General features: G+C 46.5%; 1 protein-coding gene across 3 annotated transcripts in view; it reads left to right on the plus strand.

The window, feature by feature from the left end:
• The first annotated feature begins 247 nt into the window (after window positions 1-247).
• Window positions 248-17712, plus strand: part of SELENOI (selenoprotein I) — a 53602-nt gene continuing 36137 nt past the window's right edge. For 2 of the 3 annotated variants that reach the window (XM_067558468.1, XM_067558469.1), the window contains exon 1: window positions 248-643. In XM_067558468.1, the coding sequence (XP_067414569.1) occupies window positions 347-643 (297 nt within the window). In that variant the 5' untranslated portion in view covers window positions 248-346. Of the gene's footprint in view, window positions 644-1661; window positions 1687-17712 lie in introns of those variants that run through there. The other variant, XM_067558470.1, reaches the window with a different exon arrangement.

Here is a 17712-nt window from a genome sequence, read left to right on the forward strand (position 1 = left end):
TCCACGTGGACAGGCTGGGCTAGGTGAGGGCAGCTCGGCTGGCCCGTGGGTGCTGGGCCATGCACGTTGCGGGGCTACGGGCAGCCGGGCCCCACTGCGCTGGTGTCTGGCCCCACTGGTGACTACATGGGCCACCCCCCACTCGCGACCCCCTTTGTCTAGGGTGGCTGGATTCCCTCCCCCGGCCATTGGTCCCCTTCCACCCATGGGCTGCCCCCAGTTCACAGGAGGGAGGGGGGCACGACCCTGCCCCCAACCCTGTCTGCTGCCAGCCTGTGGCTGTGGGGGGAGGGGGCAGGGCTGTGTCACGTGACCACAGGCAGGCCCTGCCACTGCCTCTCCCAAGATGGCGGCAGGGAGAGGGCGGGCCGGCGCGGTGACGTCACCAGGCACGCCGGGTGGGCTGATGCCGGGCCCGGGGTGGGGAGAGCGCAGCGCAGCGCGAGCGATTCGAAGCGGCCGGCTCGTGCTCTACGGCGGCCCGGCGGGGGTCAATCCAAGTCCGAGATCGGCTCCGCGCCCGGCTGCTGCTCCTGCTGCAGGGTCCCACCGGCGGCAGCTCCCCGCCCCGCTCAGCCCCGCCGCCATGACCGGCTACGAGTACGTCAGCCCGGAGCAGCTGGCCGGCTTCGACCAGTACAAGGTGCGCGGGGGAGTCGGGGCGGCGGGGGGCGCGAGGCCCGGTCCTGTCAGGCGGCGGCCCGGCCCCTCCCCCCTCGGGGCACCTCGCCTCGCGGGAGGCGCGCTCGGTGGTTGCCGCGCCGCCAGGCCCCTTCCCCGGTCCCGCCCGCCCGGGGTAGCCGGGAACCGCCGCACGCTGCGGGGCCGGCAGCCGCTGGCAGCCGCTCCCCTTCCCAGCCCGGCTCCCTCCCGCCGGCGCCGGGCCTCGTGCCGGGGATCCGGGCCTCGGGGCGGAGCCGAGCCGGCTGGAGTCCGAGGGATGTTCACACCCGCCCGCCGCCCCCGGGGGCGCCCCGTCCGTCCGTCCGTACGTCTGTCTGTCTGCTGGGGGGGCCGCGCCCCGCCGTCTGTCTGTCTGTCTGCCGGGGGTGGGGCGCGCTCACTGCTTCAGCCCCCTGAATCCTCGCCCCCGGCCCCCCTGCGCTCCCTGGGCCGGGGGGGTCTGAGGTCCGGGCCGCACGTCTGACCGCGGGGCTCGTGCCCTTTGTCTGGTCTCGGGGCGGGGCGGGACGCGGCCGGTGCACGGACCTGTCCGCGGGTTGCGGCGGTCGGGGGGCTGGTGGTGGTGGTGGCGGGGGGGGTTGTGCTGCCGCCTGGCTCTCGCTTTCTGTGCAGCCTTTTCTCAGGCTGAGACGATCCTGCTCTGGCTAATCGCCGGGCCTGAGTCCAGCTGGGGGGGATGCTGGCACCTTGCTCTGCACACAGCGGCTGTGCGGACACCTGCCTGCTGGTGTTGCCCCTTGGGGTTGTGGGGCTGGCAGTCGGAGTGTGCGGTCCGCTTGCGGCCGGGGGGGGTGTCTCCGTCACATCAGTCACCTTGATGTCAGTGGGCTTGTGGGACTAGCACCCCCTTCGGCTGGGCATGCTCTCTGGATTGATACCTGGGTGCAGGCAGCTGTTGGTCTTGCAGCGCTGGTGATGGCCTTGTACAGAAGTGATCGTCTGATGTCGGTGATACAGCTTAAACCGTGTGAATCGCTCTGCAGCCAGGGACCCTATCCAAGGGTATGATTGTAAACACCAGTAGACCCCTTTTTGTGGGGGATCCCAATTACCGTGTGCAGAAGCAGACGTTCTACCAGAACTTGGAGTCCCTTTTTATAACGATGTAGGGACACTGGAGGTGAAAATGATTTCTATTAAAATAATTTCTTTACTTGTGGTACTAATAAAACTTTACTCAGACCAAAATAACTTTTAAAATTGGATTTACTTTTTACAACTGATATTAATCCATTTTGTCCCCCTTCTGCATCAATAGTGAAACTAAACTGGTTGACTTCACCTCTGTTTAGTTTCACTCTCTGGTTCTCATGTATGCAAAGTATTCTTTCCCATTTAGTTTTTTTAGCCATTTAGCACTTCTCCAAGACTTAAACCCAGTGATTAACATCTGTCGGGTGGGGTTCCTTTGCTCCTCACACAAGGGGGAATGATTGTGTATGGATGCCTTTCCAAACCCATGGCAGGTCAGGCTAATAAAAAAGCAAGGGAGAGGAAGTGTGCTTTGCACATGGGCTGGGAAAGGTGGATGAGGGAATGAGTTCCAGTCTTCTTGGGCCATCCCTCCACTCCTGAGCAAAGCAGCAGCAGAGGACTATCATGCCTGCAGAGCAGAGCAGAATTGCTCTTGTAGGTACTTCCAGGGCTTTCCTTATCATAGCATCTGAGAGCCTCACAATTGCTTATTTATTCTCACCACACCCCTTTGAGGTAGGAGTGTTTTTCATCTCCATTTTACAGATTAGGAACTGGGATAGACAGGTTTAAATCACTCGATTAAAAAAAAAAATCAAGTCAGATTCAGGCTTTGAAAATTTGTGCTAATGTAACTATATATTAAAATGTATTAGCTAAATTTTGAATGCTGTTTTTAAAAAAAAGCCACATTGGTAGGGTATCTTACTAGAATCTTCTAAAGCTGATTTAATCAAAAGCCACAAGACTGAAAATTTAGCTCGTGATCCTGCAAACACTTATGCAGATACGTGACATGACTCACATGAATAGTCTCTGACTTCCATGGGACTGTGCACATGTGTAAGTGTTTGCAGCTTCAGGGGCTAAAATTGTATCTTTATTTTAATTCCTCAGGGCCTTCATTCCTATAGATTCTGTGTGCCCTCCCCCCATCATTAAATATAGTTGTCTTCACAACACTCCTGTGAGGTACAGAAATGCAATTTCCCCATCTGTAAAATGGAGGTAATGATTAACTTGCCCAAGTCTGGAAGTTGGTGGTGGAAAACTGGAAAATTGCATAGAACAGGTGGCTGCCTTTTTTTGCTGTCAGGTTTTTGTTTTTGGGTTTTTTTGCTGTTCTCTCCCTCCCTCCAGGCCAATGTTATCTATTGAGATAGCAAATTCATGGGAAGATCTGGTGCCTGCCCCAATGTGTTTCTACAGTGATCAGGACAATGGGACCTCAGTTTTGATTGGGCCTTTGAACACTACAGCAACTCTAATAATAATAATAATAATAGAAAATTTGAGTGGAGGTGGCAGGAGAAGAGTGACCTACATTTTTTATCCTATTTCTAACTTCTGATTCTGCAAGTATATCTCAGAATCCCATCCTCTGACGTGTCGGTGTGCAAATTATTTCTGCTACTAGAAGGATGGAGCCCTGAAATCCAAAGAAAAGGGTTCTTGCTCAAGGTCATATACCAGCCAGATGCTAATTTTGCTGCATGTAAAACTCTACAAAATGCAGCCCTCTACTGTTAAAGATGGCAAAGAAACTGAAAAGTCCAAAGGATGTAACATAGAGGCGATCTGCTCAAGCAGATTTATGCTTGATTTTATTTATTCAAGCATTTCTGACCTCCAGCCTCCAAAGCATTATCCTGGAGGATATATTCTGCTGTTTAAAGCTTTCTGCCATTAAAAGGAGAATAGTTGTGTAGGTACGATTTTCCAGTGGTACACAAACTTGCCAGCAAAAAGTTTAACAATAGTCATTATTATACAGGCCCATGTGGGTCCTTGGTGCTTTGCAGTGATTGGAGACCAGGGCTCTGCTATGAAGTACTCAGTCTAGTTCCCTCCAGTACTTTAGGGAAGTGTACAGTGGGTGCAGGCTAAGAAATGGTCTCAATGTGTACTCCAAATTGCGTGGGTAGGTGAGAAAACACAAGCAAACTGTAGCTTCAGTTCTTGGTGTTGGGGAGTTCCTGCAATAACATGTTTATTACTTATTGTAATACCTAGCTCTTATATAGTGCGTGTTTTTCATCCATAGGCCTCAAAGCACTTTACAAAGGAGGTTAGTATAATTGTTCCCATTTTACAGATGTGGAAATTGGGCAAATCATTTCCTTCCCTGTGCTTCAAGGTCTCCCAGCAAAAAAGTGGCAGAGCCAGGAATTGAACCTGGGTCATCTGAGAGCCAGTCCAATCTTCTGTGTGAGCCGGGGGGACAGCCCAAGCCCTCTTCTTGTCAGCAAAGACAGAAGTGAGAAATATGACTTTTTACAGGTGGGAGCTATTTGGATACAGCAGTGGTGGGGGCCATGTAAATACGTAGGCAGGGAATGCAGGCAGCTGGCAAGGTCAAAAATGAAAGCATGCTGGGAGTTCACCACTTATGATTTTGGGGTGAAATCTTGGTAATTTTTAATAAGGCAAAAGTTGGTTCTTAAAAGCAAGGGGTGGCTCTTTATAGCATGACAACTATTGGGTCATAAAATATCTCCATCATTAGCTTGCTTTTCTCCTGGGATTATCAGTAACAAGTAGCTTTCTATTAATTTTCCTTCCACTGTCACCTCTTTCCTTATTCTTGAGACAGACAAAATGGTGCTGTGAACAAGGCATCTTAAGGTTCAAAGTCCCACTGTTAGTTATGTGAAAGTCTCATTCTGCTGTCTTTTAACACCGGTACCTTGGTTTTAGTTGTTTTGTAAAGATGCAGAGTCCTCCTGGATGTTAGTCTCTGGAACCCCAAACCTCCAGTTTGCTAAAAGCTTGCAACAGAGCTTGGAGATGACTGATCTGTTATCTTTTGCTCAGGCACTAGAAGAACGCAAACTGAAATAAGCAAGAGGTTCTGCACATACAGATACTGCAGGCAGAATTAGATATTACACATCAGGAAGTGCTGATTTTTCTGGTATCTTCCAGATGCTGTTAATTCTGATCATAGCATAAGGAGACTCAGTGCTAGTCTCCCACTGACGAACTGTTATAAACAGGAAGGTAATAGTGAGATCTGGGCAAGGAGACATTAGTTATCTTAAGTATTTCTAATGGGCTTATTATGATGTTATCGGGGTGTTGCATGTAACAATGAATTTGCCCATAAGGGATCCTGGTACATAAGAACGGCCATACTGGCTCAGGCCAATGGTCCATCTAGCCCAGTATCCTGTCTTCTGACAGTGGCCAATGCCAGGTGCTTCAAAGGGAATGAACAGAGCAGGTAATCAGTGATCCATTCCCTGTTGCCCATCCTCCGCTTCTGGCAAACAGCTTCTAGTACCAGGCACTAGAAGTCCAAATATTCTGTTGATTTTGCATGGCATGTTAAATGGTGACAGCAGCAAAAATGATGTGGTTGAAGGCCAGATATGAAAGGGTTATGGGTGGACTTGGCAACCAAAGTGCTCCTGTAGGCCTGTTGCTATATTGCATGAGTCAAGTGGAGTTTGCAAAGCTGTTTGTCATTCCACTGCATGTCTTCTGCATTCCTCTGGTCTCCAGAGTGCTTGTCTGTTTTTCCTCCCGCCCAATCTTGAGCTGCTCATCTCTTAGCATTGGCTTCAGAATGTGCTGTATTCTAGTCCTCTGCATTGCTGAATTCTCTAGGAGTTTGCAGACTAAAAATAATCCGCTGCTCTCCATTGTATAAAACGCTGCTGAGTGATAAATTAATGGAAAGTGTCTGCAGCACACTCTCAGCTGTTTCTGAAAACACAAGCTCATCAGAAATTTAGGGTTTGCTTTTCAGAATACTGATAGGGTTTAGTATGCATTACTGACTGACTGCAGGGTCTCACTTTTAAAAAATTACCCCCAAACAGTTAAAAGTGACTTATTTTTTCTCTCCAACTGAAAGGGCTTTCCCGGTGCTTTTGGTTAGTGTTAACAACCTGCATATCAGGTTTGAGCCCAAAACAGTTGAATGGCCAGTTGCTACCACTCCCGCAAAAATAGTCTGCATTCTTTTTCATTCTTCCTCAAGGGGGGCTGTGTGGAGAAGGGGAAGCTTTGGCAGGATGTTCTTGAATTGCATCTACTTCTCCAAAGATTTAGTTAATTTTTGGAAAAACAATGTATGCATTTGTAAATATTGCAGTGTTTTTCAAAGCATAGAGGAGCATATCACCATGTGAATTAACAGGATGCTGTAATAAATGCTGGCAGACTTTTATAGTATTAGTAATCATCCTGGCTGTTACTAGTCACTCCTGTATTCTACAATTGTATCTGCCAAAGCACGTTATTTTTCTTACGTCATTGTTAAAGGTCTGAAACTGTTTCCTAATAGATCTGCTGTAGTATGTAATATCTACTACAGTCTTGGCTTATAGAGCCAGGTAGTTTTCTGAAAATTAGCCTGGGATACCAGGGTGCTGTTTGCTCCTTTGTATGCTGTGTTTTTGAAATACATTTCCAGTGTCTTCAGTGTGGCCTTATTGAACAGTGAACTTCCATGACAGGCCAAATGACTGCCCTGTTATAGATATGCTATACCTTTGGGGCAGGAAAAGGGTTGATGGCCACTCTCTAATCCAAGCAGTGAAGTCCAGGTAGGAGCTTTGGTTTCCTTTCTAGACAAATTTCCAGAACACATTCAGCAGAGAGACATGTGACTAACCTACTTCTTCAGTCCCGATTTCTAACCTGTGTGTTCCTTTAAGGGACGCCTGAGCTCTTATACAACCAGCAAGCTGGTGGCATGCCCTTAAAGCTAAACAGCTGGCCCTTGTGCTTTGTGTTTTAAGTTTTTCAAGTCTGAGCTGTGTCCAGTGTATCTAAGAATGAGGTCACTTGATAGCTTCTCATTGAATATTGCTGCCAAACTGCATGTCTTCATTCATCTCTCTAAAACGATCTCAGGAGGGTTCCAATCTTCTCTGTACTTGATTAGCATTAGCTCTTGATAAAGCACTCCTCAATTTGGCTAAGCCCTGATACTTTATGCTTCAGTGGATCCTTGATTGCATTCTAATCTAGAGAAACTGTCAAACCTTTCCTCCAACTTTTGTGTAGGAAAGTGACTCTTGCATTTCAAGATATTTTAGCTGTGTCTTGAGCGTTGCTATATTTATTGCCATAACAGTCTTGTCAGCATGATTGCAAAGGAAAGGCAACTGCTCTGTGCAGGACAAATCAAACAGAACAGATATATTGATTGTAAAACTACTAGCCTGTCGTTTTCACAGCTGCCAAATGATCTGTCTGTCCTTTGTAGGCATTTAGTATGGGCGACTCAGAATGTTGTTTGTAACTCCGTGGACCATAGCTAAGTTAGCAAACAGTGTCTGACTATTAGATTGCTGTCACAGATCCTGGTGGGTGTGTAGGCAGGCCTACGCAAGAAGGGCCAATTCACTGTTTGCGCTGAGAGCGTTACAGGGAAGATGGCTAATGATGTATCTAAACTCAGAGTAATTTACAGATGTAACTAACAGCACCTGGGACCCAGCAGGTGGTTTAGCTCTTTCTGTGTCAACAGATGTATCATCAGTCTATCTGTAATAATGTACAGAGGCTGAAGGCTGTGACCTTCTCTGTCCTTTGACATTCTACTTGGGCAATTACCTACTCTGGTCCTTGTTTCTCCTTTGATTGATCAGATAATTTTTGCCCCTTCCATCCACTAAGAGCCCCCTCATAAATCTGAGTCCTGATCTGGGTGACCTGAATTGAATGTGAAAAATCCTCTACTAGTCAGTGGGTAGGTTTCCCTTGCTAGAATCATAGAAGATTAGGGTTGGAAGGGACCTCAGGAGGTCATCTAGTCCAACCCCCTACTCAAAGCAGGACTAAACCATCCCAGCCAGGGCTTTGTCCAGCCACACCTTAAAAACATCTAAAGATGGAGATTCCACCACCTCCCCAGGTAACCCATTGCAGTGCTTCACCACCCTCCTAGGGAGAAAGTTTTTCCTAATGTCCAACTTAGACCTTCCCCACTGCAACTTGAGACCATTGTTCCTAGTTCTGTCATCTGCCACCACCGAGAACAGCCTAGCCCCATCCTCCCTGGAACCCCCTTTCGGGTAGTTAAAGGCCGCTATCAAATCCTCCCTCATTCTTCTCTTCTACAGGCTAAACAAGCCAAGTTCCTTCAGCTTCTTCTCATAAGTCACGTGCTCCAGCCCCCTAATTATTTTTGTTGCCCTCCACTGGACTCTCTCCAACTTGTCCACATCCTTTTTGTAGTGGGGGGCCCAAAACTGGACACAGTATTCCAAATGAGGCCTCACCAATGCCGAATAGAGGGGAATAATTACTCCCCGTGATCTGCTGGCAATGCTCCTACTAATGCAGCCCAATATGCTGTTAGCCTTCTTGCAATAAGGGCACACTGCTGACTCATATCTATGTCCACTGTAACCCCCAGGTCCTTTTCTGCAGAACTGTTGCCTAGCCTGTTGGTCCCCAGTCTATAGCTGTGCCTGAGATTCTTCCGTCCTAAGTGGAGGACTCTGCACTTGTCCTTGTTGAATCTCATCAGAGCCCCCTAATTTTTTTTGGCCCAATCCTCTGATTTGTCTAGGTCACTCAGTATCCTATCCCTAGCCTTCTTGACCCCCCACTGTATCTACCCCTCCCCCCAGCTTAGTGTCATCTGCAAACTTGCTGAGGGTGCAATCCACTCCATCCTTCAGATCATTAATGAAGATGTTGAACAAAACCAGCCCCAGGACCGACCCCTGGGGCACTCTGCTTGTTACCATCTGCCAACTAGACATCAAGCCGTTGATCACTGCCTGATGATCTAGCTGGCTCTCTGTCCACCTTGTAGCCCATTCATCCAACCCATACGTCTTTAATTTGCTGATATGAATACTGTGGGAGATCATATCAAAAGCTTTATTAAAGTCAAGGTATATCATTTCCACACTTTCCCCCACATTCACAGAGCCAGTCATCTCCTCATAGAAGGCAATCAGGTTGGTCAGGCATGTCTTGCCCCAGGTGAATCCATGTTGACTGTTCCTGATCAGCTTCCTCTTTTCCAACTGCCTCAAAAAGGATTCCTTGAGGACTTGCTCCCTGATTTTTCCGGGGATTGAGGTGAGGCTGAATTCTTCCCTTTTTTGACAATGAGCACTATATTTGCCTTTTTCCAATCATCTGGGACCTCCCTCATCCCCACGAGTTTTCAAGATAATGGCCAATAGCTCTTCATTCACATCAGCCAACTCCCTCAGTACCCTTGGATGCATTGCATCCAGCCCCAGGGAGTTAGTAGCTAAGCCACCGATTTCTGTGGAATATAAACTTTCATCTAATTAAACTATTTCTAGCCCTAAATGCTTATGAAGTTAACCTCTGGTATAATTACATCGCTATAATGATATTGGCATAACTCCCAGTGTAGACATTCTTATTGCAGAATTAGTGCCTCTTTCCGGTTTAGTTTATGTTGCGAAGAACGTTCACAATGGGGAGGTATGTTGATACACCTCGTGCTCCGCTAATGCAAATAATGATAGCATGTGCTAAATCGTGCGTTATGCTGGTATAATTGTACAGATAACTGTTTCTGTTTAGACAAGTCCTGATTATGGAGAGAGTTGGCTCTGCCAAGGAGAGGCACGGGAGCCAAGTGCTGCAGCAGCGGTGTGAAATCAGGACTTCTGGTCAGTTTTTCTGCTGCTGTTCAGAAACCTGTGGGCAGCTGTGAAGCTGTCAAGAATAGGTTCATTTCACACTAGTGCTCCTTCGGGATGCTGTGTGGAGCTATGGAATTAAATGCAGCAATTACTCACTGGGGGAGAGTGGTGGAAACTGCCCCCATCTCTGCAGCAGCCGTTCAGGGATCTGAAAACCTGAGGATGTTATGAAAGACGATGCTTCCCAGTAGGGTTCAGCCAATATCCAAACGCCTCCCCCAGCAGGTGTTTGGGAGTGTGTGAAAGCTGAGGAGGGCTGGGTCTCTCAGCAGGATCTTGTTCATGGACCTCCCTGTTGGAGCCCCCATCTCCATTTTACATATCTGCCTCTAGCCAGTAGTTTGAGTCCCCCAGCTGTTAGGTAGCTGGTAAATCTTCAGTGCATGATGTGCATCTTGCAGAGGGTCTCTGCCTTGCTCTGGAAAGATGGAGGGCTAACATGAGGGGTGTGCTTGTGTCACGAGCCCTTTCTCTAGCCGTCCACATGCTAAAAGCAAAACAGCACTGCCTTTGTTTGGTCTCTCGCTTTCAGAGCAGGGATTTAGGTCCTTGTAGATCATGGTGTTGGGAGCCTGCAATGAAGAGATCAGCTGACATTCAGCACTTAAACAGAAGGATAAACGGAGCTGAGAGAGTATCCACATCTAGAGTCTCTAGCTAGAAGACAGACATCCTGTCACAGAGGAGCCCTGCTAGCAAGTGACTCACATTAGACTTTGCATCTTGGTCTCCTGCTCACCAAACCAAGAGCTAGCTACAGCACTTACTTCCTGGGGGGGGGAAGGGGGTATCTTGGGTCACTCAACAGCCACAACTTCCAGCTGGGTAAGGACTGATATGATCTGAAGGGAGATCATTCACTCCCCATCCAGGAGAATGGCTTTAATGTGGCCCTCAGAGTGTTCACTGCAGAGTTAACTCAGGTTATTGGTGCTTTGGGTGGCTTAGTTCAGGTGTGAGCAGCCAGGCTGCGAAGCCATAGTCGAGTGTGTCCACTCCACTGCATCAGCGCTGGTGCTGTACTCGGTCGTGTGAGGCGCTAGGACTTCTGGGGGGGATATCCCGTGGTTCTTAGCACTGCAGTAAGCTGAGCTGCTCTGACTGGGGGTGGGAAGGCATTAGCAGTACTCTCTGTGCTCGAGTGGGTCATCCTGTGTCCAGTGCAGTGGGCAGGCTACCAACCCTTTGTACGCAACAATTGAGTTTTACCCTATACCCCAGGATGGGCCGGCTAGGTCTTGTGTGAAGCCCCAGCCTGCACAGGTGAGGAAGCTGTGTGTGCGAATGGGAGCCAGGCTAGGGACAGAGTTAACTTTGCAGTGAAGATACGTCCCTAAAGGGATGCTGGAAAAACGATTGCCATGCTTACAACTGAAAAAATGAACAAATATTTTATCCATGGCTAGCAGCTCTTGAAGAGTGGGTCTCCTCCTGCGCACTCCCTCAGCCTCATCATGCATGAGGCGCTCTGATAGCGTGAGGTGTCCTTCCTCTCACGAAGCATTTAAATCAGGAAATTACTGTACGGAATTGGCAACGTAGGCTTCCCATGGAGGTCCACGGGGAGATGCATTGTAATTGGGAAAATGACCTGTGTTCTGTTGGCAGGTAAAAGAAATTAGCACTCTGATCAACACACATTCTGAGTCTTTCTAATGGGACTTAAACTCTGACAGCACTCCTGTGACTGTCTTGCATCTCTGTTACAGTAAATTCCATTATAAATGTTCTTCTCTGCTGATTAACACGTGGTGCTTGGCTTGTTTGGAAGAGCACTTCAGCTCATTGTAGAAATCAAAATTGTTTCCAGTCCCTGGCTCAGAAAATAGCTAAGTGATTCGGGCTTGCACAGTTGACTTGGCACAGTGTACTACTATACTGTTTTGCTTTCAGATTCTCAAGACTACTTTGTGTAAGATACCTATAAAGAATGCTGTTTAACTCTCATTTGCCCACACCTCTGCTAATGGAGAATGACTTAGAGTTAGCTATAGCCAGGTTGGGAGAGGGGCGCATACAAACGTTACAGCCCCAGCTTTGTTCATCTGTCCAGCAGCAGCTTTACCACACTGTGTGTTCATAGCTGTCTGCTTCAGATAAAGGCACTTGTGTAAACATTGAAAATCTTCTTGCAGGTCCTTGCTCCTGCTGAAATCTTTTCTTGTGTTTGCTTTGGTAGATACTGACTGATTCCTCTTTGCAAATTTGCAATCAGTTTTTCTGCTCTCACGTGGAATTCTCAAATCCTTTTTTTTTCTGATTAAAAAAAAAAGAGTAGTTGTCTCTGTGCGACGGTGTACTCAGTGCTCTGCTAGATGCTATACTGTCCAGGCCCTTAGTGCAAACTAAGTTCAGTATGTACTGGGAGCCTCAGAGGAAGATTCTGACTTAAAGCAACTCCTTCCCCTACCTATGTCAGAGTGCTCTCGCTTTCTTCCCTTTGCCATTTAAAAACTGTGCCCCTGCTGTTCTATCCTCACATGCCTAAGTGCTTTTTCAGGCCTTAATCATCTACCTTCTTAGTTACTGCAGTCTCCTTAGCTTGTCTCTTTCTCACACTAATCTTGCTCTTGCCAAAACAGTCTGTTGCTTCTGCAGTATCACCCTTTCCCCATGGCCTTTGGTTTCCTGTTTTCTACACATCAAGTTCAGGCTCCTGTTTCGTTCTTCCAAGATACCACGTTTTGAAGCCCTTGCCTCCGTCTCTGACCTGGTCTCTTTTCATGTTCTTCCCTCATCCCGACACCTTGCAATACCCACTCCAACAATTATGCTCACCTCTATGCACCTTTTGTAGCCTCCTGTCTCAGGCATCTCCTGGCCTTTTTCCATTCTTCCTCCTATGCAGAACATGTTTTCTGAAATCTGCCAAATTTCTACCTTTGCCTCATTCAGATGGCTCCTAAAACCCTAATTGTGCAGCATCACCTATACAAATATTTGCATTAAGCATATATTAAGGGGAAAAAGTGATCCGTCAAAACATACATATCTAATATGAGTAACCAAGATTGTCTTTTTTTTTTTTTTTTTTTTTTTTTTCCCATTCCATGCATCCCCCACTGAGGTCTGATATGCCCCTGTTTGTCTGTCATGTCTGTCTTAGACTATAAGCCCCTTGGGTCCAGGACCAGTCATATGCATTTTCTGTAATGTGCTCAGCACATATGAGGATGCTGAAAAACAATTAAAACTAATGCTTAGTTTTGTTTTCACAAACTATTGTTTCAAAGCAAAGTGAAGCTCTGGATAATGGGGGTGTGGATTTTTTCTTGCATTCCCCCTTCTCTAGTATGAAACTGTGGAGTTGCACTTCTTCACAATCAACGGGAATCAGCCTGTGTTTGAAGAACTTTCTCTTGCTGTCTCATCAGCCAGGAAGGGGGAGCTTCCCCAAACATTGTCTAAGCTAGGGTTTGGTAGAGGGAGGATCCCTCTTCAAATATTTACAGAAGGTAGGGCCGATCTCCCAGGGTGAAGCTGTGAGCCAGATTATCCAGAGACTTCAGCTCTAACTGATCCCTGCTCCATAAATCCCCTCAGGTATCTGGTTTCTCAAATGAGGAACTTGTGCTCTCCGTTCTGCACCATTGATCCTATTCATGGGAATACTCAGGACAGAAGCTGCAAGTGTCTGTTAACCCCTAGTCATTGCCCTGATGGTTCCTTGCCTTCTGTCAGAGTTGAAGGAAGGGTGGCCTTGCCTTTTGTTTTAGGTAGGCTTCTTGAATGCTTTGTGTGCATGTATGCCGTGTTGTAACTGTCTCGGTCCCAGGATATTAGATAGACAGGATGCAGGAAGTAATATCTTTTATTGGACCAACATCTATTGGTGGGAGAGACAAGCTTTTGAGCTTACACAGCTCTTTGTCAGGTCTGGGAAAGGTACTCACTCTAAGGGTGTCACAGCTAAACACAAAGTGGAACAGATTGTTTGTTTAGCATAAGTAGCTAATACATTTCAAGAGACCATTCAAGGTGAAGTGGACTGTTAACACAACTCCAGTCATAGAGAGGAAAAGAGGGGGTGGAGTTGTTGTATTAAGGTATAAATCCAGTGTCTATTCAGCCCATGATTTCTGGTGTCCAGCAGAGTTATGAATCTAAGCGAAGAGGCGCATCTTGTGTTGTGCAGGTTTCCTTTGGGGATGAGGACTGATAGAGCAATCACTCCATATCTGACCTGTCAGAAGTGTTCCCCCTCAGGTGATACGATGTTTTCGTCTTTTATCATTTTCCTATAAGACTTCATTTGACAGCATAGTGATTGTGTGGCTTCACCCACGTAGTTGCTATTGGGGCATTTAGTGCACCGGGTGAGGTACACCACATGTTGTGATAGGCATGTGTAGGTGTTACCCATGGTTCTGCCAACCCAAAGTTCAGGGTTTTGTGTGAGGTGGTGTCAGGAAATAAGCCAAATGGAATCACAGCCGTCCAGCCGATAGATGGACTGGTAGAAACAGTATAACACACAAGTGCTCTTACTACAAAGCTATGCTTTTACTTACACACATCTGCAGCAGGCTAGTAAAACACCCCAACCCTCAACCCTGCAGTAATTATTAAGTGTGAGGCGGCTTTCGAGTGGAAACAGAGATGGTTTTCCGATTGGCCTGATCTGCCAGCTGTCATTGTAGGATCCCGAAGCTGTGTCCAAGAAGAGAGTCCCAAAGAGTTCAAACTTCTCCCCACCCCCATTTATCCTTGTTAGTAGACAATAACACGTCAAGAAAGAGGAAAAAAAAGTTTCAAATGCTAGACCTAAGGTTGCCAGAGTGCTTAACTAGGTCTGTTCCTGACAGAATCTACGTATCTTGAGGCTGGACAAACATTTCCCAATAAGCTTATTGGTCTTTTCCTGAGACAGATCCCATCATGTCCACCAAAGCATCAAGCAGGGGGTGCAGGGTCAGACAAAGGTAAAGCAAGAGGCTCCCCTCCCCTCCCGACTTAGTTATGCCAAGGCTGCACAGGCCTGCAGAAAGGCCTACCAAGTTTGTCTGCTGTTAGCAACAAATTTGATAGTGTAATATTGACTATCACATGGTCTTTAGCCCTTTTACTGGTCTATCAAAATCTCCCTGTACATAGAACCCCCAGTTATTGAAAGATGCATGGGGGGGTGCTGATCATTGTAGCAGTGGAGATAGGTCTGCAGGTTTTGCATCTGTTCTGGCAGGATCTGATGCTCCTTTGAATCATGTCCTGCTCTGTGCGGAGCTTGCTTCCAATGGTTGTCTTGGCAAGGTTGAGGGTTTGAAGGCCAGAAGAGGGGGTTCAGGAAAAATTTCTTTCCGGATGGGTTCCTCATTGAGTATGGGTTGTAATTATTTGATACACTGTATGGATTCTAATGTGGGGTGGTAGGTGACAACTGGGGTGTGCGGACAGAGGGGGCTTTATTTCTGTACTGAAGCAGGTTCTATCAAGGTATTTGGGTGGTCCACTGCATAATGCGATCTACCTCTCTGGTGGAGTGTCCTTGTTTGGTGAAGGCAGTTTTGTGTGTGTTAAGGTGTATATCCTGGATGTTGTCCTTGGAGCCTTTTCTGTAGTGTGAGCGCCTGGCTGTGGGTAGCAGATTTCTTGGTGGTTTGGAGTGGTGACTGCACCTGTGAAGCTAGGAATAATGATCTGTGGGTATCTTGTGTATCGTTTTCTGTAAGGTTTCATTGCTGAAGCTGATCATGGTATCCAGGAAGCTGATGCTGGTGTGCGAATGTACCAGAGAGAGTTTAATGGACAGGTGGTGATGGTTGAAGTTGTGGTGGAAGTCTATGAGGGAGTTTTTCATCTGTCTAGAGGATGAAAATATCAATGTATATTAGGTGTATCATTGATTTCATGGTGCGTTTGTCCAGAAATTCTTCAAGGTGGCCCATGTTGCAAGGCATCTAAACACCATTCAATAGATACTTAAAAATACATGGGGGGGGGGGGGGATAGAGAAGGAGGGGGGTTTGGCTAGTGAATGCTGCCCAACTGATCAGAGCTAAGCTGTGTCACTGACAGACACGCACCAGACACTATTACTTTCCAGTCTGTTGTCTTTCCTCCCCTTCCCTCCCCCCCACCTCATGAGTGTGATCTGTCATTGCTGCTGTTACTTTTGTTGGAGTGGAACTCAGAAGTACTTCCTTGGTAAACCTGAGATGCAGATTGTTGCTAGGTGGTAATCTTACTTGTTTATGGCACAAAAAGTAACCTGACAAGGGAGAAACAAGGTCAAGTTAATGAGTATCAGCATTAAAAGCACAAGTACCATGCTACTTCCAACTCATCACTTCCATGTGGACAGAGCAAATAAGGCTTGTTTACCTTGGCATGGTTCTGTTAGCTGGATTATTTTAACTATAATTTGGATTTATGAGCGATTGTCAAATGCAGGGTGCTACCCTGGGATTCAGAAAACCTGGGTTCAAATCCCAGCTCCACCACAGCTGTCCTGTGCAATCCTGAGAAATCCACTTCCCTTGTGTGCCTCAATTCCCCACCTGTAAAATGGAGTCACTAATACTGTCCTGCCTCATGGAGGTCTTGTGGCAAATGTGCTACAGTTGGAGAGTCACTCAGGTGTTGTGGAGATGGAGGCTATAGGAGTACCTAAAATAAGCTAGATGAACACTATCCCTGCTTTACAGATGGGGAAACTGAGGCACGGAAACAGACTAATTTGCCCCAGGTTATGCAGCCAGCCACTGGCAGAAGTGGAATTAAAATCTAGGTGCCCTGATTGTCAGTCACATGCACTGACCATAGTACAACAAGCTGATATCCTGGAATTACCTTTGAATAAACATTCGGTCCTAATCCCATATCAAGTACTGTACGTTCTAAAAGCATGCAGTAAGACATGATCCCTACCCTCACAGAATAAAGCAAGGGAAGGGTGTGGAGACCTCACAGATCCCTGTACACGAGGCTTTAAAAATATTTATAATCTTCATTTTTTAGTTTTTCTGAAACTAGCTTGTCTGTTCAGCCACTGAGCCCTGTACACCTTCTTTGCCCATCACTTCTACCTAATTAGTCTTGTTATGCAGACTTTTGCCCAATGAGGAGTGACTTGATGTGTGTTCCTTTAGCAGAGCACCAAAACTGCCTATATTTTCATTTAGCATCATGACCCTGGTCTCTGAATGCACAATTTGGAAATGAAATTCTGTCAAAGGAACTGCATTTTCCAAAAAATGTTTTAAAAAACAGGTAACCTATAGCCCAGTTTTCAAAGACAGTCTCTAATTTTGAATGTCCAACTTCAGACAGTTAGAGTCTGATCTCTGGGGATACTAAGCACCACAACTCCATTTGCAGCCCTGGGGAGCTGCAGATGCTTACCACCTTTTGAAAATCAAGCTTCTGGTTTCTATAATTAGGCACTACTCTGACACTGCTCTGTGCAAACTTATTTTAACCCATGTGCTAAGATGATGTCCTCAAACTTTGTTTTAATCTCCATTTTGTAACAAGGCTACACTGGGGCTTCTTTATTAACTTTTATAATACTCTGCTTCCACTAGTAAGTGTCCAATGTACAATTATGGAGGTATGCTTCTATGAAAGAGTGAATGCCTTCCAAGTGCAGACTGCATTCTCCAGTCTTTTTAACAGAGAAGGAAATATACTAAGCTTTGTGAATTTATCTCAAATGGATTTTCTCTGAGGCACCAATTTTTTTATCTTTGGATACTGGTTGTCTCCCTCAGAGAAGGAAGTGATTGTGTTCAGGGTAGTGAATGGATATATACTCTGTTGTGAGGAAATGTTCGGTTTGTTCTGGCTGAGAAAGAGAGGGCTTTGAGATGAGGATTTTTTTCAAAAGTAAAGATATTAATGGTACTACCAGTAAGCCTCTCCCAGTGGTGAAGGATTATGAAGTTAGGGAACATAATATAAAGCTTAGCTGTAAATGGGGAAGGAACAATTTGGGCAGAACTACTTCGTTATTGGCAATATAAACACTAGACTTGTGATTATTAGAATACATTATTTTAGCATGACTTGTAACTCAATTCCTTCAGATTAGTATTCGTTTTTTTGACATGGAAGCCATTAGGAGACTCTGGACTACAAATCTCTATATTTTCCTACTTAAATACATAATAAGTTCTTTCTGAGATGTCCCTGTTGTGTGATGAAATTAAATTTTAGCGCTGCATGAGGTCTTCACTTCTCATTA

Source organism: Emydura macquarii, unplaced genomic scaffold, assembly GCF_026122565.2.
Source record: "Emydura macquarii macquarii isolate MOO-44397 ecotype Brisbane River unplaced genomic scaffold, CSIRO-AGI_Emac_v2 contig_2076, whole genome shotgun sequence".
Classification (NCBI taxonomy): domain Eukaryota; kingdom Metazoa; phylum Chordata; order Testudines; family Chelidae; genus Emydura; species Emydura macquarii.